The sequence below is a fragment of the Apteryx mantelli genome, chromosome 13 (genome assembly GCF_036417845.1).
Source record: "Apteryx mantelli isolate bAptMan1 chromosome 13, bAptMan1.hap1, whole genome shotgun sequence".
Lineage (NCBI taxonomy): Eukaryota > Metazoa > Chordata > Aves > Apterygiformes > Apterygidae > Apteryx > Apteryx mantelli.
In genome coordinates this window covers 19474013-19495192 of record NC_089990.1, presented here as the reverse complement: position 1 = coordinate 19495192, position 21180 = coordinate 19474013, and the positions used below count along the sequence as shown (strand labels likewise).

The 21180-nt window shown below is 39.9% G+C and overlaps 1 protein-coding gene across 1 annotated transcript in view; it reads left to right on the top strand.

The window, feature by feature from the left end:
- Window positions 1-21180, top strand: part of TENM1 (teneurin transmembrane protein 1) — a 250817-nt gene that overhangs the window by 190541 nt on the left and 39096 nt on the right. Inside the window, exons 20-21 of the mRNA XM_067304283.1 lie at window positions 3530-3762; window positions 14352-14506. Coding sequence (XP_067160384.1) covers window positions 3530-3762; window positions 14352-14506 — 388 coding nt within the window. The remainder of the gene's footprint in view (window positions 1-3529; window positions 3763-14351; window positions 14507-21180) is intronic.

The following is a 21180-nucleotide window of genomic DNA, read 5'->3' as shown; positions in this document are numbered from 1 at the left end:
GCCTGGCATGGCAGGAAACTGTGTGTGGACTGAATGCACATTTTAAGGCCTGAGAGCACTGGTCAGAATTATTTGGTTTAGCCACAATAATGCTGTGGAATACCACAGATTATTTGCCAGCTCATTGATAAAAGATGTCACATTTCATATATTTTACAGTGAAAGATTAGTTAAAAAAAAAAAAGAATAATTCCTAGTTGATAAGTGTAAGCTCCATATTTTAACTGAAGGATCGTTTCCATTTACCTGTATGTTAAAATGGTCAATGTTTTTGTAAATTAATGAAAAGACACAAATTGAATGTATTTACTCTGTAATGCATTCAGAGCGTTAATCAGAAGTTTCTTTTGTAAAGTACAATTTTTTTAATATCTCTTCACTAGAATGAGTTTCTAGTTTCTTTAGATGAGCTTAAACCTTACTTAAATCAAGTTGTGAGATTTTTTCTTACTCAAGTGCTCCAGACCTATTAATTAGAATAATAATTAACTCTATCCCAAACTATCTGTATTATGTTCAAGTTAAGTGAAGTGATCTGTGGTAAATTGGAGGATGTCACTTGAAGTTGATGCCATCGTTGAGGTTATGGAGAAGTACTCACCAGGCCCACTGCACGCTGTATATTCTGTTAAGCCAGTGAAGGCCACCGCCACGCTGAGAGGCAGCATGGGTGAATACTGGTTTGTGCATGTCCTAGAGATTTTCAGGAAGCTCAAATAAGCATGTGGGAGCAACAACTGAATGTTGCTGGAGGCAAGAGAAGTCAGGCTCGTGACAGTCCAAGCAGGAAAAGGCTTCCGAATTGAAGCCCTCAACACAGCGGTTAGTCTCCAAAAGAATGGGGGGAAAAGTGTTCTTTTTTCAGGAAAAAGGAAATGCTGTGTAGAAAAGGATAGCGTTTGAAGACCAGGAAAGACACAGAAGGCCACTGATCTTATATTTGACTTTTTAAATCAACTCATCCAGTTTAATTTTCTAAACTTTCCTGTCATTGAGATTTTAATAAGAAATAACAAAACTGTTTGATAACTGATCAAATGGAAACTAGGCTTTGAAGTTAGAGTAAAAATTGAACTAAGGGAAAGTAATAACTTGTTCTGGAAGCAATCATTGCAAGTGCTAGTCTACTTGATACAGTTTTTAACAGGCTAATTTAAATAGGCCCAGATTTAGATTTGATTGCAAATTTTCCCAAAGATTAGGAGTATTTGATTTTGTTCCATTTTTACTGATACTTTTTAGAATTAAACCTCTTAGTATTCAAGGCTTTAAGCAGAGATAACATTAAGAGTTTTCTAAAAGCCAGTGTATTAAACATAATGACAAGGATGACAGAAGACATGTCTATGAGGAGGGTAGATAAAGACCCCTGGTCCTCTGTAGTTTCTGCCTGATGGAGGGTGCATTTATTTAACATCTAGAATTCTTGCAACTTTTCCCACAACAGTATTTTATTGAAAATTCTTATTTTGGTTAGCCAGTCTCTTCCGAGCTTGCTGCAGAGAGCACAAATGATTCTTAAAGTTTTTAACAAACAAAACTTTGTAATAATGGTGATATGTAATTCAGGATGAATTGCCTTTAGCTCATCCTCTTACTCATTTTCATCCTACCAAGGTCCTCTCTCATACTCTATATTTCCTTGCCCTGGGTTTCACATCTGTTCCCTCACTGTGGGAATATCTCATTCCTTGTGTTTTAGATTTGTCTTTTGTAAAAAGTTTATGGTGAAGGTCAGCATTAAGCTAGTTTAGCTTGTGGCCCAGTCCTCAGAGATGGTGAGTAGTTTCTGTCCCTTTTTGATTGGGGAATGAGAATTGAAAGAAACTGGCCCAAGCTCTGTCACATTTATCATGGCACAGCTTTGACATAGTCTCTCACAAATTGTAATAGGAGATTTCAGCTGATCATCTGTTAGAGGTTTTTTCGCAATATGTAGAGTACTGAGTTGATTGCTAAACTAAAAGAGCTACTGATAAGTATTTTTAAATTAGTTTGTAATATTGCTCAATAAGGTGGAACTGTCTAATAGATGATTAATGAAGCTTAGTATCTCCCTCATCCAAGCAAAAGTTTCAAATTTAAGCAGGCTCCATTAACCTGAAATCTAGTCAGTAGAAAAAAGTGTCTCTGTCATTTCAGACTTTACATATCTGTTCTGGAGGCTTGGCCAATTCACCACTTTTACACTTTACCTAGATTCCTTGTTTCCTAATTTGTTGTGGCATGAAAACCTGGGCATCCAGAAAGAGCTGTACACAGAGCATTGTCAAAGCCACATATAAACAAAACTGACAAAACTGAGAGAAATAAATCTCTTTCCTAACTTTGTTACAACACTTACATGTTAGTTAGTTGTAAAAATGTTATAAAATTTCTTCTTAGCAAAGTGTGATTTTCACAGCCTTTCTAATTTGCCTAACATAATACTTCAGAGCACTTTTGCGTGGGGAAATTCCATATGAAGTTACAGGAAATATGGGAAGGTCAGTGTCTAATACAGCTCTCTGCCCGAGAGCAGGAACATTGCAGTGGCAGCAATCCTGTCCAGGAGCCCAGGCCCCCTGACAAGCATCGGCTAACAGCACGGTGGTGCCTGTGCTCATCTCCCACCACTTCAGTAAAAGTCTGCATAATCTAAAGGATCTAAGCGCATCTGCATTTTTATTTTATTTTATAATCAGAACCACTGTGATCTCACAAGGTTCAGGCAATTGTGTGGTGTGCCATGCTCTTAGACAATTTCCTGAACCTAAATTAACTTTGCACTCAAAAAGAAACCCAAAGTCTTACTGCTTAATAAGATGCAGCCCAGTTCCCTGATTAAAATTTATGATCCTCACCATTTAATTAACATATGTAAATATTTTTTAAATAACATTTTATAACCTCGATAAGGCACTTCAGTGCATGAATTATGGTGCATTAATTCATGCCTAGTTGCACTGACAGTACTTGGCCTTCTGCCTTGCTCCTGACAACACAGTAGGCTTGAATTAAGGCACCATGTTTCACACCTTCATATTTCCTAAGGTTTAAAAAAAGATAAAAATAACCAGGAGCAGGTATTTGTGCCCCTGCAGAAGAGTCTGTGATTCACTCTGCTGTAAGTCATAGATTTGTTTCTCGGTGCCAAGCGTACTAGGACTTAACAGATATAGAAAAATGACCTTGCTTTGGAAAATAGTAGTTATAACTATGCTGAAACCACTCCAGTTAGCTTTATACTAGTTGGCTTGGTACTGATGGCAGACTACCTCCAGCAATAGCACTCTTTGCATAAGCTAGCTCCCTAATATGTAGCTGGCAATCTGGTCAGGCTTTATAGCTAGTCCTCATTCCTTCCTTCTCATCCATGGTACTTGAATGAGCTAATTCAAAGCCAATCTCACTTACGCCTCTGTCTCTCTCCAAATAACTGAACAGATGTGTCTTTCAGATCAGTGAGAGAATACAATCGTACTACTATGAAGGAGAATTAAAAGAAAAAACAACTGTTTAACTTTGATGCTGTTTTCTTCTGTTTTAGTACAAGTCCCGCACATAAATATTACTTGGCTGTTGACCCAGTGTCAGAATCCCTTTACTTGTCAGATACGAATACCAGAAAAGTCTACAAAGCAAAATCTCTCATTGAAACAAAGGACCTGGCCAAGAATGTGGACGTGGTGGCCGGCACGGGTGATCAGTGCCTGCCCTTTGACCAGAGTCACTGCGGCGACGGCGGAAAGGCATCTGAGGCCTCACTCAACAGTCCGAGAGGTAGGAGAAGAACATGCCCACAGGACACAGTGGTAGTCCTCTGTCATGTCCTTACCTTGCTTAGAAACTCAGATGCAATTGGTTATACAGAAAGGGGTCTGAGGTGACACGTGATTCATTCTATAAGTGAACTAAATCACGTCACAAAGCTCTCATGTATTTGATACAGCCAGTCCTTTATGAGGGATAGAGTGAGCAGCACGCTACAACCAGCATCCTCTGAAATGCTGTCTTTCCTTGTGTGGCAACACTCGTCTTTAATTACCTTTCTATTACAGGATGGAAGCATTCAATTATATTTAACTTTGAAGCAAATAATGTGGGTGTGAAGTCCATTTTGAGACTTAATGCATTCAGGTGATTCCTGTGATGTTAATGGAGCTTACGCATACATATTAAAGTCAGCGTTCTTAAATTAGAGAGCCAGCAAAATTGAGTTTATTTGGAAATCTATAGTTTGTCCTTCCTCATTAAATACACTTTGCAAAGTGTCAACAACTCGTGTACTCCAAGTGAAATGAATGTTTTGATGCAACCTTGCTTTCAGAATACCTCCTGCATTGTCACAGACAAAATGCATGTGAAGTCTTGAATCCCCAAGAGCACCACAATTGATCCACTTGCAGTGTGCTTTAGAACTATGTTAAAGTCTGTGGACTTGATGCTCTAATGAAGCTGTTTGCCCTCAACTCCCATGGAAATCACTGGGACCACAGGGTACTCGGCATCTCTGATGGCAGAGCTCTAAGTGGGCTTTTAGCATGCTCCCCCTGTAGCGAGCTGCTTACTCCTAATGACTAGCTCTAAGGGAGAGTTTTGATTATTTTTCGTGAGCTAATAAAGGAAGGCTGTATATCAGTAGGAAATTAGAATGTATATCCAGGCAGAAATGTTTCTAAGACAAGCAAATAATCCTGTTTTAAGGCTTAGCAAGAGACACATTATAATTATAGATAGAGTGACTTTAACATGTCTTTAATGATAGAAGGTAAGTGCAAGGTAAGTACAAATAAATGTTAATCTTCAGCCAGCTAATTAATGTAATGGATCAGTTCTAAAAATATTAGAAAAAAAGGGTTTTCTGATCCTTTAGCAGAAAAAAAATCAATGTATTATTGCTGATTACAATTGATTATATCTAATTACACTACAATTAATTGTTCCATCTTATTTTCTTATTGGGGAAGTATGGTGAATATCTGTAATATGCCATCTACTTTAAAAATACCCATGCGTAGCTGGCTTCCTCAATAGAAACTTCCAGTCACAAAGAAATTAACAGGAATAAAAGTAAAATTCATCAGTTCTGGGACAGCCAGCAAGTTAGTAAAATTCACTGTAAGTGGATACTTGCTCATATATTGGCAGATAATGGCTCCCAGCTGGTTTTGAATTAAGCACCTGCTCTAAATTATAACAGTTTACATTGAAATTGTTTCTGTTGCATTTGATATGCTTTGGGTTTTAGATTTTAACCTCAGGAAGTTCTGGACTGCCCCATTCCATATTTGTACAGGGCCTAGCGTGGCACAGCATCAACATGTAGTCACCATCACACCATGAACAGTTAGTTGTGTATTATCATAGTGGTTTTATAAGTGTGCTACATTATCTTCCTCTTAACTGTAAGAAGTTGAGTAACCTCGAAAGCAATCAGAAGTGCTTGCCTAGTACCCATAAATTTATTACTTATAAGAAAACCTAAAAGTTTCGTGTACTTCAATACAGTTTGGCGATTATTTTGATCACTTACTTTGCTTGTTATCGGAATCATTATTAAGTCACAAGATATCAGGTCACATTTCTACTGAAATTACATTCAAACAGTGTACACAAAATCTTTTTTCTGGAAGACAGGAAATGCAGATAAAATTTTTGGTGCGTGCACAGACTCACCAACATCTTGTCCACGTTTAAACATACTTGAGCACAAAGCAACAAAACATTATGTAGCATCTGACTACATGAACAAATGAATCATTTCTAATTTCTCTCCTTCAGGGTATTTGCAACACAAAAAACGTGTGCCTGATAATGCAGATAATAGAATTGCTCAATGAGCAGACAAGATTTTAGCATTTATTTTTTAATCTGATGTAGAGAAACTTTTGCTCTGTTTTTTAATCTACCTTTTTATTTTTGCCCTCAATAGTCATTCTTTTGCAGCAAATGAAAAAGATAACAGATTTACCTATTTTACTTGGGAGAAAGATAATATCTGGGGAAGAATTCAGTTTAGCCACTGGCTGACCTTGATTAGTTGCGACTTAAGTTACATTTTCACTTTTGGCTACTTGTGGCTTTGAGTATAAGCTTATCTGCATGACTCGTTTCTCCATTTGTAAAACTGATAAGAAATACCTACTGTGTAACAGTGATTTGAAACTTAATACTGTTTGGTAACATTCCTCAGATATATGGGAATAAGTGGAAATTCACATGTTCTTTTTTCATTTACTTTTCTGAATGAAAGTTGCTTCAAATACTTTTTTGACTTTTCTGAACTCACACTGATTATTCTCCTTCAGTAGGCATGCAAGTACTTTTTGAAGAGTTCTAGAATATTATTTAATCGCTTAAGGCTTTCATAAACTTTTACTTCTCAGTATCTTTATTTGGCGTGACTGTCTTTACCTAGTCACCAGGAATTGAGTGCCCAACAATAAAACATAGTAAAGTCACATTAGTCAATCACCATTCGCTCTACTTTCCCCAGCTTTTATTTTCCCGGTAATTCACAAGCTATGTAGTTTTGTTCAGTCTGTTCCCACTTCTCTATGAAGGACTAAAGATGAAGGAAGGGGCTTAGTGGACATTAATCTTGCACAATTGTATATGTGTTTGAGCTGACTTTGAAAGATGCTTTTAAACATGCATGGGTGATGTAGTTGAAACTTGAACTTCAATATATTATTTTTACTGCAACTTTTTTTTAATTCTGTAGAGAACTCAGACTAATGAGTCATGTAATAGATGACCAAGCGCTTAAGCAGAATGTGAAATGATACAAGGTGGGGACATAAAATAAGATCTGTGACAAGCTGAACACATTTATTACACAGGAAGATATTGAAAATGAAGAAGTAACTACACAAGATATTAATCACTGACTGAATTCCAATCTCTTGAACTTTACCAAGTAACAGATTTTAATTTGGGGGTGGAGGGGTCTGTCTGGTGAGTTTGGGAATTTGGGGGTAAAATTATTTTGGCACATCCGGTCACCAGCCCTATCATTTGAATAATCTGGATTAATACTTACAACAAGGCACTAAGGGACAGCGTCTTGATTTTTACTAGATAAGTCACTGAATACTGGAGGAGTAAGAAGCACTAAAATGTACAGAAATACCTGGGAGTTGTTCCACTTAGCACTGCAAAGCCAATGCCTAGATCAAAGGTATTAAACACTTACCCTGCCCTTCTGAAGTCGGTGGGCTTTAGACATGTAAATGCCTTTGACTTTCCAAGCTTAATTGACAGAGGCAGTGAGAGTCTGGGACAATCAAGTTACCACATTTTGCTGAGCTGCAGTATCTCTCGGTGAGTATGCCAAGTAAAGTGACTTAGATTAACATCTGATTTGAATTACCCTGTATTTGTCACAGCCTCAGAGCATCCACTCAGGACAGCTATTGTGGAACAGCAAGCTAAGTAACTTAATAAAACAGTAAGTCCCTCCTATGTTTGAATGTAAATTTTCAGAAGTGACCTGCAGCATTTAGAAGTCCAAGGACTAGATCCAAAGCTTTGGGCATCACAGGTACTGCAGTGTCTGCTTTTTGACTCCAGGGTCCAGAGCAGGCTCTTGAACTGGGAGATAGATGCACAGACTGTCTTTGCAAGCTATATGGAGAGTTACTGCCTCAGAAGACATTAAAAACTGCACAGTGAGTGCAAACTACTTAAATGCAGTGCAGTGACCTCACTACAGATGCAATGACCTCAGGGTAAGCACCAGGGAAATGCAGAAAGTTGGAATGAGTTCTAAATCCTATGCATAAAGATGCCTTATTCACAGCCGTGGCAAAGTACCTTTTTTCAGTCTGATCCATGGCCATGAATTAGCAACACAAATGAAAGCTTAAATTAAAAATCAATTCTGCAGTGTACTTTTATTCATTTTGCTTGAAATTATTTTACTAAGGCATTGCTAGGAAAAAAATCAGGGTTTGTAAAAGGTGTTACTCCCCACCAATAGCTTACATCTTGAAATAATCAGTCTTGTTGCTCACCATCTGCAGCACTACTTTCTAAAGTAAATAAAGCTGTAAGAACAACTGCTCAGATTAAACCTTTACATTTGTCATATGACAGTAGCCTATTTAAGGCCTGCTTCTGTTCAGCTAAAAGATTCCTATTGGTTTCAGTAGGATTCAGACTCAATTCATAATACAGCATTTTGTGAAGATGAGACCCCCTTTTCACAGGTAGTGAGTCACTAATATTTATTCAGCAATCTCTGCCATTTTACAAATCCATAAGAGCTTTTGAAGCCTTCTGTATAATCCAAAAAGAAAAGCAGAAGGGAGCGGGATGCTCAGTATCAACATGTAAAGTAAGAAGCAGACATAAACCAAGGTGATTTTCAAACTCATATCATTGCATTTGATGTCATGATGCAAGCATTGTAAAATAAACAAAAAATTCAGCTCTTTCCATTTTTGATTTGCCAATGTGCATTCCTTATTTTTTCTTCAGTGATTTTAGTTACTTATGATTTCAGAAGTCTGTGAATCTTGTAGAAGTCTTTTTTAATGAAAACTTTTTGCAAAGCAAGTTTTCCTAAATTTCATCCAACCTTCACCTGAATGCATAAGAAACTGACTTTTTTCTGCTAAACATTGTCAGCAATAAGTGTGACCCCAGTCATTGTGTCTCAAAGTGGAAATGGGACATTTTCATTCAGAATCAGTACTTAAAATAATGCTGTTCTCACCAGCGCTGCTGTTACACAGTTCCAGAGAGAACAACACTCAAGTGCAAGTACTGAAGCCGTGTTCCAGCTGACAAAGAATAGTTGAACATTTTGCTGCCAGTACTGAGAAAGTAATGAGGTAAAGATGACAGAGATCACAAAGCAACAGAATGCAAATCATTTGAATCATATTTGGAGTGGTGTATTATGGTAACCTATAAATAACTAATTGCATAAAATTGCTTTAGTAGTTTCTAGATGGCAGCTTTAATTAAAAGCACCAGAGACATTTAGAAGTTTAGAAATGGATGGCATGTAATTTGCCCTTTTACCAACCATAAAATGGTAATTAACCAATTTGATTCACTCCTTCCTGTTAAAAGTTTTATGAGAATAGCAAGTTCCTTCTAAATACAGTTTTTCTTCAGCAGAAGGTAGCACATTCTCTTTTATCAGTCCTCACCAGTAGTTTAAGATGTTCATGTACAAATTCTTCAGAAGTTTAATTAGAAGTTTTCAATGTAAAATGCTCATTTGCGAAGTTTTTAACTGGGCAAAAAGTGTCAAGTAGAATTTCCAGAAGTGGGCATCATATAGCTCTTGCTGTTGTTCATTGATGTGTTTGAGGAGGATTTGTTCACAAAAATAATGTCTTAGAATACAAGTGTGGGCTATGATAAGAAAAAAAAAAGAGAGAGAAAATATCTCAGTAGGGAACTTGCTGTATTAATTTTAATCCATATTTTTTAATTTAATTACAAATCCACCATAAGCTTCCATTAACATTGCAAGGCCAAGATTTCTAGACTGAACATAAAGGTCAGATGCATAATACTCACATCTGTTTTGAAATTACACCTATGGTAGCTACGCACAGAAATGAGCAGTTTGCTTTCAAAGTGTTACTTGCATTTGTAACTGTGTACGTATGTGCACTAAGGGAGATCTATCAAAAAAGTTAACCCTTTTACCAGGCTCACTCCCTGAGCACATCACAGGAGAGGTTACTCCGTCTGCCATCTGTGCTTGCTGTGGCTGTATCCAGCCTGTCTGCTAGGTACTATTTTGTGCAGAAAAGTTGCAAAGAGCAGAACTTTCTTTGTAAAGCCTTTCTAGTGATGATAGGGAGTAGCCAATGTATGAATGAATGCACTAGCAGCAGTCCATTTTTGATGTTGGTTAACAGAATTAAAACGGAACTGATTAACAGATCTATAACAGTGTTATAAATACTGTTCTAAGATGTCCAAGCATAAAGCCACTGGAGATGGAAGTTAGCAAGAGCTCCTGTTTTATATTCAGGTACAAAATCTAGTCCCATGTAAGACAGTTCCGGTGACTAAACATGGCTAAAGCAGTCCTTCAGGACAAGGTTACTCAGAAAAACAGATTGTGCTCAGCCTTTGAGTCAAAGGACAAGACCAAATCCTCGCACAGGAGGACTTAGTCCTTACTCAGACATCTGTGTTTAAGTAGGAATCTCAGATATTCAAGCAACATAGGTCTGTCATGTGGGCAATAAGCCACATTTGTGCCCGGAGATGGTGTCGGCGAGGCATACGGTTCAGTGCTACAGTCCCATAGGAAACCAGAACCAGAATGAGACCCTAAGGCAAACTGCTTTTTACTCTCTGCGCAAAGAAAAAAAGATATGTGAAGATGAGCTTTTTCACTCAATCAAGGAGCGAGCAGTATTCATACTTGCACTCAGAGCAATTTATCCTTGCATTGGCACTCAGGAAGTACATGGTTCCTCCCTGACTTCCTAAGTGATTGAAGAGCAACTGAAGTGCTGTGTGTGCTTCTGTTCTGTATTACACTGTATGTCACAAAAGGATTAAAAATAAGCTCTTGGAGTACAGATTATGTGAAGCATCATGCAAGTTGTGACAGGAGCATTAATGAGTCCAGCATCTAACAACGAATAAATTGGGACAGTTTAGTCACAGATCTGTATTTTGTTTTTTCAGTGATGTGTCATCTATAGGGCATTTGTCAACAAGATTTAAATGCATAAGTACTTTTTCTTCCAACAGGTAAACAGGTGTTATTTTGATTTAAGTTAAAAACTAAGAAAAGGATGTTTTTTTCTGAGTGAAGTAGCTTCACAGGAATAAGCATTGGATGCAGTGGTTCTGTGTTGAACATGTATAAACTGGTGCTCGAAACTTGGCTCCTTAGGAGTGCCAGGAATTTATCATCTTTAGTACCGATACCAAGGACATGGTCCTGTGCATGTTGTTGCAGTGGTGTACGTACCTCTCCTGCAGATAGATTGCCTTTCTGTGATGGTTGTAGGCCAAAAAAGTGTACTCTCAACGTTAAAGGATCTTTGGTTTTCTTACACAGTCAGTGTTTGAAATCCATTCAGCAACACAGCTGAGTAGCTTTATTTCATTGCTCGCGATTTTGGACTTGTATATAATGAATGGTTGGCAGCTGACACAGCCATCCGCTCGCGGGGAGATTGCGCAAGCCTGGAGCTGCGCGTGCCGTGGGGGAGATGGTGGCGTCGCGTTGCTGCAACGCGGCTCCCGCCCGGGCTCTGCTGCGGCTCCTGTCCCCACCACCTCACGTGCCTTTTTCTCCAGAAAAGGAGGCTTTAGGAGACTCGCGCGAAAGCAGTAAGAGGCAGGAGCTCAAGGGGCTTTTGTCACCAGCCGTCACTCATCCGAGAAGAAACCCTGGCACAATCTCCCAGCAGCTTTTCCATTTTCTACTCTGTTTGCATGTTCTGGGCTCCACAGTGTCCCTGCTCTGGTGGTTGGTAGGGCCCAGGCCAGAGGCGGCAGGACCCCCGAAATCCCGGCGCGAGGGGCAGAAGGTGCCTGGAGCCCCTGGCTCTGCGTGCCCCGGGGCCCGAGCCGGGATGCGGGAGTCAGCACAGCCCTGCTGCTTTCCTGAAGGGCCGATGCATCCGTGCACAGCAGCCGCCTCAAACCCTCCCCACACCAAACGGCAGGTAACAATTTGGCCCTTTGGGCGTTATTGCTAGGAAAAGCTGCCGACCTCCCAGCAGCCGATCACTGTAAAGGCTTGTAAAGGCCTTTCCGCCAGGGGTGCGTTTTGTTGGCTTCTGCCATGGGCATTCCCTTGGGAGGAACGCTTGGAAAAAGCCTCTCAAACTGGTATGTTAATTACTTGTTGACGTGGTTATGAAGACTGGATTTCTTTTTGGCTTCAGCTGGGGTTTTAGGGTGGTTGTTCTGCAGCTTGTTTGTATCCAGAGATTTTGCAGTTCGCTCTGCCCATCTAACCTTAGTTTCTGAATAGGCTGCAAGTCCGACCAGCAGCTCTGACTCTCACCTTGTGTGTGTGTGCCGGACAGACAGACAGACAGGCGTGCCGTCCCTTCCTGAAACATCCCCTCAATATCAAAATGCGCCCCTTCGGTTCTTAGACACTCTCTACCTCGGCTCCCCACCAAACACTTCAGCCATTTGGATTTATAATTTGACTGCTTAGAAGCACATGGCAGGCGGGAGCTGCCAGGCTTCATATAAAGTTTCTGCCTGCACCGTTACGCTTTAATTAAAGAGCGAAGATGCTCTGAGAGCACTGTACGGAGGAGTGACCCTCGGGGAGCTCCCGCGCCCCCGGGACCATCGCTCCCCCCGCTGACATCTGCCTCTTGCATTTCGGTGGGGAGCCATTTCGGACAATGAACCTGTGTATCCTGGCCCTGTATCCTAAGGCATTTAAGCAGTCCTTGGGCACTTTTTGTCCAAAATGGAGGACGTGACAGGACAGCAAATACCGGTCTTCTGACTGCAGTTTACAGCCGGATGAGTACACCAAATTGCTAATTTCAAAGTACTGATTTCAACTACCAGCACTGTACCAATAGCCTGAAGACTGAACGTAGTAGGAGAGTTAGACACTAAAAAGTTAACTACTGTGGCCTTTGGATTTTTTTTCTTTTTTTTATGATGATACCCTCGGACCTTGGAGAGCCACCTAAATGTCACATACAGTGAAAAGGTGCCTCCGAATGGGAGCTGGAGCAACTGGGGATGTTACGAGAGGGCATATCGAAAAGCCTGTACCCTTCACAGCCGTACTCGGCGCTTCCGCTGGCTGGTAATGCTCTAAGAGAAAGCGCATTGCGCTCAAGCATCTGTAATTGCCAGGCGTATCCAGCTCCCCGGCGGAGGGTGTCCTCGGGCCCTGGGAGACTGCCCCGTCCCCAGCCCGTGGGGACTGGCATGCCCCCCGTCAGCACCGCCTGTCCTCCCCTGCCCCCTACTGCATGCCCTGACTCCCAGTGACACCTGCCCCTGGATACTTAAAGAAAGACTAAAGAAGTGCGATGGGGCGGTGGAGGGGAATTGGGTTTTTTCTTTCGTTTTTAATGGCTTACGGAAGTGCCATGTGGTATTCCAGTCTGGCATGCATGCAAGCGTTTTGTAAACTCAGAGTGCACACAGCCTTCGGTTGTGCTAAATGCAGGGGACAAAAATGAAGAGCCGTGTAAGCCACTGTCCAAACCATCTGTTCAAGTCCTCTGCCTTTCGTTTCTATGTAGCAGAACATAAATTCATTATTGAAAAAGCTTGGCTGTGCACAGCAGATGCTGTATTTGCAAAGTTATGCAACTTTAAATGGGAAATTATGAAGTAGTTTAAAGCAAGAAATTGAGCGGTTTGGGTAGAAAGCATTTTACAAACCCAACTTGAATAGAAGTGCTCTTCTAGCGGTTTTCAGTGTTTCAGGGAAAAAAGACTACTTACATTTCATGCAATACAGAAAAGTCTAACAAAGCAGGAGTGCAGGAAGAACCGTGGGGGAAGCATTAGGCTGGAACGGAGCAGGGCTGGGCGTGCGTCGTGACGCGGCTCCACCGACATGGCCGGTGCAAGACAGCAAGCGCTCTCCTGGCTCTGCGCCTCAGTTTCCCCACTGAAATAAAGAAGAACATGAACTTCCCCTTGCCTAGCCCTCCTATTTGCTTTAGCGCCTGTCCCTACTTTGCAAAGCAGTGCGGTGTAGTGGTGCTAGAGCTGCTGCAGGTACCAGAAGGGACAGAGCCACATTAGCTCATGCTGCAGTATCCTGAAGCCCTCTGCTGCCGGGGGACTAGCCTGTTTCCGGTACGTGACCATGTGTTTTGGGGAACACTACCCTGCAGGACGTTCAATAGTATGCTATTCCTCAAGACCGGACCATTCGTATAGATAACCCCTTCCACAAAAAGGATGTCTGTGGCTTTTCATGGGTGCTTCCTACTTGCCCTGCTGCTCTGATAATGCACACAGTACAGTAGTATAAGAATTTTGCCTCTGCATGAGAATTAAGAAAGTGAAAAATGAAGAAAAATCAGCTATAAGGTAAGTTTTTAGAGAAGCTAGTCTCGCCCACTGTCTGTGATGAAGGACATGATGCAAAGTTATTGAAGAGCATAATTCTATGAATATATGTTGCAAGAGCATGTGCTGCTTTGTTCTGTTTCTTCTCTGTGTCCCTGTAAGTCAGAGACACTCTGATACCTGGATAATATCTTTCCAAATACAATAGTATAAACTTCAAATAAGTAATAGAAAAAATTGACTCATACTTTTTTTAATCATTAGATTTTCAGAATCTAAGAGGAGAGTAAACATTTTAAGGTCATCCTTTCCAATCTAGATGATGTCAGCACTAACTTTTTTTTTTAACCTTTCCTTTCATTCAGGTATCACTGTAGATAAGCACGGATTTATTTACTTCGTTGATGGTACCATGATTCGGAAAATTGATGAGAATGGTGTGATCACAACAATAATAGGTTCGAATGGCCTCACATCAACCCAGCCGTTGAGCTGTGACTCTGGAATGGACATCACTCAGGTAGACACCTGGTGTTCATGCGTTGTCACTGTTTTACACATTATGGAGACAAATAACTTAGTCTCCCCTACAAAAATTAGGTATCAGGATATGCTGGATGAATCAGGTAATTCTGTACTGCACATTTTATAGACATGTTTTCAAGAGCAGCAGTGATTTGTGCTAGCACATGGGTCTTCCATTCAAATAATTATGGGAGGTATAGCATATCAATGCAGAAGCATGCTTTTGATTTTATACAGGAGATTGCATATGAATGTTTAGAGGGGCTTGTAAAATGAGTACAGAGTATGTCTAAACTGCTTTAGAAAGATACTTGCTACTTTGAAATGTATCTTTTAAACGATCAGAAGTTTAGAGTGCTTTTCTTCGGTCCAGCATTCTGACTGATTTGCTTGAAACCACTAAATGGAAAAGATTTATGTTCTGTTGATGTCTAAGCCTCTGTTCTAAATCCTGGAGGATTATTTAGTAAGTTTGAATTAGTTTCAATTAAAAAAGAAGTGATGAGATTGCTTGGCTGTAAATCCTGTAAATGACAACAAAACACTGGTGCTGAACAGAAGCAACTGCATTTCAATACATTTCTCAAGTGCTTTTCAGTTCTTATTTCACAAGCAGTGTAAAAGAAATTGGGCTAAAAAACACCTTTTGCCTCTCTAGTTTTTGGTAAAAAAGATAAACATGAAGAAACATAAATGGTACTCCTGACTAGTCAGTGAACAACACTTAGATACCACAAGGAAGGGATTAGTGTTTGCCAATAAATACTTGAATTAATCAGCTTCAAAATGGGGGAAAAGCTGTATTTTAAAAAAAACTTGAAACATTCAAGTAGCGTCATAAAGATATATTATTAAATGTATAAGATAATAACCAGAATGCAGTTGATTTCACATTTCATTTTCTTCTCTTCCCCACCTTCCTGAGGCCTTCATTGTTGGAAAAACACAATTTAAAAATACTGAGTTATTATGTTAAAAGCTTCTCTGCAGAATTTGAGCAGTAGCAGCAGGTTACTGTGATCCTGTAGTCACGTACACAGAGAATATGGGATTGATATTTTGGCTAATTTGTAACAGATTTCACGGGGACAGTCAAGGGAATCTGATGCCAGAGTCACCAAAGGAGTTGGGGGTTTATTGCCACTACAATCAAAATAGAAAAACATATCCTCGTTGCACTTCATATGTCGCTGCGCAGTCAGTTTTTGCAAGCGCAAAAAAACTCTGGTCCAGTAGAAATTCAGTATTCCATGTAAAATGGAACAGGTCGACTGACTTTCTTGAGTTAAACCCAAGTTTAAGCTAGCCTAGTAATTGTCTTAAGATCGTATTACTCTGGACACCTTGGCTTCTGCTTGGTCACTTTGTAGGATACCGCGTCCCTCAGAGGGTGTGCATGACCCCGCTAAAACGGCCGGCACTGCTGCTCACCCCACTGCTGCACAGCAGCTGGCGCCAGTGCCGCTTCATGGGATTTAGTGCTGCCTGAAGCGCATTTTACTTATTCCTTGGATACATATAACAACTGCCTGGAGCATCCGTATCCAGATTAGAGATCTCTGAGGTGTAGGGAATGGTGCCAGGCGCAATGTCTGTTCCCTGCCTGCCTTCTCCTTGTGATCTGCATCTAGGGCTGCGCACATAATTGCTTCACTGGCCACATACTGTGCGAGTGTGTGTTTGTGTGCAAATTTTCGCTCATTTTCAGTGTGAAATGAAAAAAAAAAAAAAAACACATTTCATGTCCAAACAAAATGTCCCAGTAGTCTGAAATTTGATGTTTCATTTTGGGGGGGGGGGGTTTCAATTCTTTTTTAAAAAATTCAAATATACTTTAGCGAATAAATTGTGGCAAGGGGGTTAGCAAATGTGGAAACAAAATGATTTTATTTTTAAAATACGAAGTTAAAAAGTTAAACTTTTTTTGGCCTCAAAAATTCTATTATTTGGTGAGTTGTCTAATTCCCAGAAAGAACAGGTCTAGTTTACCTTACTCTACAATATAATTGCAATGCATGGAGGAAGGGCCTCTGCAAAATCATAGATAAGAAAAAGTGTGTTGTAGAGCAAATTCTTCTCCATGTTGTTCTCAGGACATTGGCATTTTGATGGGGCAGTGCTGCCTTTTCACAGATGCAGGAAGGAACTGTTTTCTTCCATGAATAAAGCCAACACCATGCTTGCATGCTACAGGAATTTCTTGCTGCACATTTTGTAAAATTTTGCAAATGTTTCAGCATTCTGGGAAGTCAAGATATGTTCTTACTGCATAGATTGGGATTATTTTAAGATAAATATTCTAAACCAATAAATATTCTAAACAAGATAATAAATGATGGCATATAAAGGACACCTAGAAAGTAGCCAAGCAATCTAATTACTTTTTTTTTTAATTGAAATTAATTCAGTCTTACTAAATAATTGTCTGTCAGCGATTGGTGAGTCACATTATTGGCAGTCTGCAATACCGAAGTATATACAGCTTCTTGAAGCATTTCTAGTTTTATAGATTTGTTGGGCTGGGGGACTAAGCACACTGTCATATTGAAATTTTTCACAAAATCCAGGATTTTGAGTATTTTCACATAGCATGGAAAAACACAGACCCTAAATAAATGCCCAGAATGAAGATTCTGAAAGGTAACTATATCAAATTTGGTTGATAGTTTTCTTTCAAAGGCTGTTGCTGATAACCAGAAAACTCTGAAGTAATCATATCCCATTGAAGTCAATGATGTTAATCTGAAATTATAGGAAAATAACAAAATGATATTTTTACTTGGTCCAAAACAATGTCTATCCTTGCAAGTCTGCCGGGAGTATTCCAGAATGTCATAAATACAAATGAAAGATGAATTTGGCCCATCTCCACTTGAATTGTTTTTTGGCTAAATCACAAATAGCATTTACGTCAAGAGAATGTGGGTTGCTCACAAATTGTATGTTTAGAGGAACTTATGAAATAGGTTAATAAAATCAATTCTAAAAGCTAAATTTGCTCTGACAATAAAATCAACGACTTGCTCAAAATCAATATTTCTTGATTTACAGAAATACAAAAATGTACTCTTGAAGTAAACACATAGAATAACTGCCCATTGCGAATACTACTATAAATGACAAGCTTTCACTTTAAGGCATTCACTTTAATATGTGAGTTGATTATGAAAGGTTTTAATCATTTATTCCAATATCAGTTTGACAGAAACAGTTCATATTAATCATTCTGTACTTGTTATTCACTGCCTTCTCGTTCTTAAGCATGCAATAGTATTCTGCATTCATAAGGGGGGAGAAAAGGACAGCTGGGGTTGAGAAGATTATATGTTGTGGCAAATAAACCACCGAGCTCTGACTAATTACTTTGCTCTCATACTTCACTGTGAGGATGTTAATCTGAATTTAGAAGGGAAAGGACATTACACTGAGGTATTTATATGGTGTGCTGGTCTTCTCAATACTATGTCTGCATGTACAAAACTTGGATGACTTTTTCTTCTCACTGCAGTGCAAGTCAAGGGATTTTAGTGTTCTTCAACTAGTTAATAAGGAAGAAATATAAAGAAAATGGCTCTTCAGAGCCCAATTTATGAATACACACACATTCAACACTCACCATTGGTGCCAGGATTTTAGCAGACACCTATGTTAAGGTCAGCTGTCCAGTACTTCCTTTGTGATAGGCTGCTCTCTGGATCCCTGACTGCTAGCTCATGAACAAGTGCTGAATTTTAAAGGCAAAACATTTTCCAGGAATAGCAAATAGAGGGCTGTGATATTCATTTGAGCTGTGAGTTTAAACACCTAGTGTCTCAATGCCTAACTGTTCAGAGGAGTGCCCATACTGCTTGCTTCTTGGTGTCTTCTGGGACTGGGTCCCATTCTTCATCTGTTCTCTAGAAACTTTTTTGTTGTATGTTAAGTACATGAATAATAAACCCACACTGAATGTTACGCTGCTGCATTTGAGCTGAAGGCCCCATAGATTGAGCTAAATGATCTTATGGTTGTAGTATTTCCTTCTATCAAATTGAAGCCCAGCTGAAGAGAACATAGAGTTACCTGCTGCATTACCTGCCTTCCCAATATCCTTTGGATAGGAAGGGTATGTAGGTATCTAAACCAGGGACATGAACTTTGGCCTAAGATAGTCTGACTGTCTCTTCAGATTACTGCACTACGGGCTGCTCTCTGTTCTTCAGCAGAGATGTCCTGGGTCACATCCCTGATTGCGGGACCACCCGGGTGCCTGCCACAACAGACAGCGTTGAGGGAGGAGACTGGGATGGAGAGAGACGGAAGGAGAAGGGAGGAGGCTCTCATTCTGCTTCACTGCCTGATAATTTATGCTTGATTCTGGTCTATACCAAAGGCATCTCTAGGTGGCCTTTTCTCAAATGCACACAATCTCATGGTGCTTGCTGCATCCCTAGGGGAACTAGAAATTTTTTAGCCCAGTTACTGATTGCAAATGAGAGCACATCGCCTGTGTGAGTATGTCTGTCTATCTGTCAGTATTCTTTTCCTCCCAGCAGATTGAAATCTTTGGCCAATTCCAACCAAATTTGTCAGAGGAACACCGGTCTTCACAGTGATTAAATTCCTGCAAGTTCCATAAAAAATATTAATCCAGTTAGAGTAGAGAGACCTAAAGTGCCCTTTTGAAAGGAAATATTGCAGCATGAGCTTACTTTTATTAAACTCCTGAGATTCCACGCAGGATCTAATAAATGCCCTGTTCACAGAAAAGGCTTCATTTGGTGCTTGGACCCTATTAAACTCCCAAGTCAGTCAGCCATGCAACGGAAGTCCTTAGGAAGCCAGACTTCATTAGATCCAGTGTTCATAGAAGTAATATTGACATTGTGGGAGGTTTTGTGAGACAGTAAAAACACTTCCAGCTCAGCTTGAGCGATAAGCTTCATTTCACTTCTGCCTCCATTGCTGTGGCAAAAACTGAGGAGAGAATTAGCAGCTATTTCTACCATCTCTCAATTTCATCCTATATCTTTCCTCCCATGAGAAATATGTGGGCTGAATTTCCACCACTGCGAACCGTAAGTCATTTATAGCTGTGCCAATGTTAGCATTTAGTATTTGGGAAGAGTTTAAACCAATATGGAGCACAGTTTCTGCAATTGTACAGACTAAACGTTTGCAATGCAACAGCAAATGCATCCCAAGAGCTTTCTCGTCGCCCATAACCACGGCCTTGTTCTTGTACTGATGTCAGTTCCACAAGGCATGACTCTGTGCCAGAGCAATAGCTCCTGACTGATTGATAGTGTTAATAACTGTCACTGCTGTGTTCTAAAATGAAAGGTCTGATTTGAAGACTTTTTCTTGACATTTGCACTTCATCAGCCTTTGTTCAGCAGTTCTCCACGTGAGGGATCCATCTACATTGTGTTGCTTCACATAAACTTCACTGACGCTGCAGAATGTTTTGCTCCCTCATAAAAAATGTGACAATTTTACTTATGTAGTCAATTTGCTGCATAGGTCAAATTAAAAAACACATTTCTAGAATGAGATTTTAAGGGGAGTGTCTAAACAGGGACCCATCCTTTGCAAGAATACCATGTCCTGGACAGCCTGCTTTGAATGATCAGTGTGAAGGAGAGGAGAGCGAGCAAAACAGTAATTCTGCTGATGACCTGCTTGAAATACTGAAGTGAGAGACAGAATGCTGGAAAACAGGAGTAAAGATGAGTGAATTGATTTAAGATGTAGTTTTTATCTCAAAAATGCAAACATTGACATTGCTCCCACAGTCACAAGTGCTGCAGGCATTCCCCAGCAGTGTCTGCGAAGGCACAGTATGCTTAAATGGGATTTCAAAAGCCTGTTGAGCAGAACAAAAGGCTCACGGGACACCATGACCTCATTTGAAAGCAACAGTCAAGGTTTGCTCAACAGAATAAACAAAGCATAAACATAACTTTAACTGAGTACGTTTGGAGGCAGTAAAGGAAAACGTGAAAGACAAACGTGTGATCTGATGAACGGCTGAGGAACAGGGGGAGCCACTGACAGCGTAAAAACAAAATTGATTCTAGAGCAAAGTACTTCTAAGCCAGCGTGAGAGTCATTATCACAAAGCAACTGCAGGGTTACGCGGAGCCAATTAATTCATCAGTGTTGCAGGCTGAAGGAAGGCACTAGCCATTTGGGTGCTTCCCTACATACCCAACAGTATATACTGCATTCTTGTAAGAGCAGAAAGCACAAAAGGCTTTCTCGTTGGTTTATTTTAACACTAGGCTTTTAATATTCCAATTGCATCTACCTGCCATAGAAAAGCAACAACTTTGTTTTCACTGTAGCAAAGTATTGTAAGGCTACCCCTGCTGTTGATTTCCTTTTAGTCCTGTACATGCGTGAGGCTTTTGGTACACTGTTCTACCTATGTGTAATTAATGCATCTTAAATATTTCAAATCTCTGAACCATTTTTGTAGTGCTTTGCAGAAACACAATTGTTACATGTATTCTTGAAAACAGCGAACAAAAAAAATGCAAAAAAAAGAGAAATGATGATATATAGGTCCTTGAATTTTTGTGATCTTTCTTTGTAGGATACTTTCAGAGTTTTTTATTTTCTTTTTAAAAAAGGATTAGTATTCTCTTTTTTTAATTTTTGATGTATGAAGGAGCCCAGAAAATATGT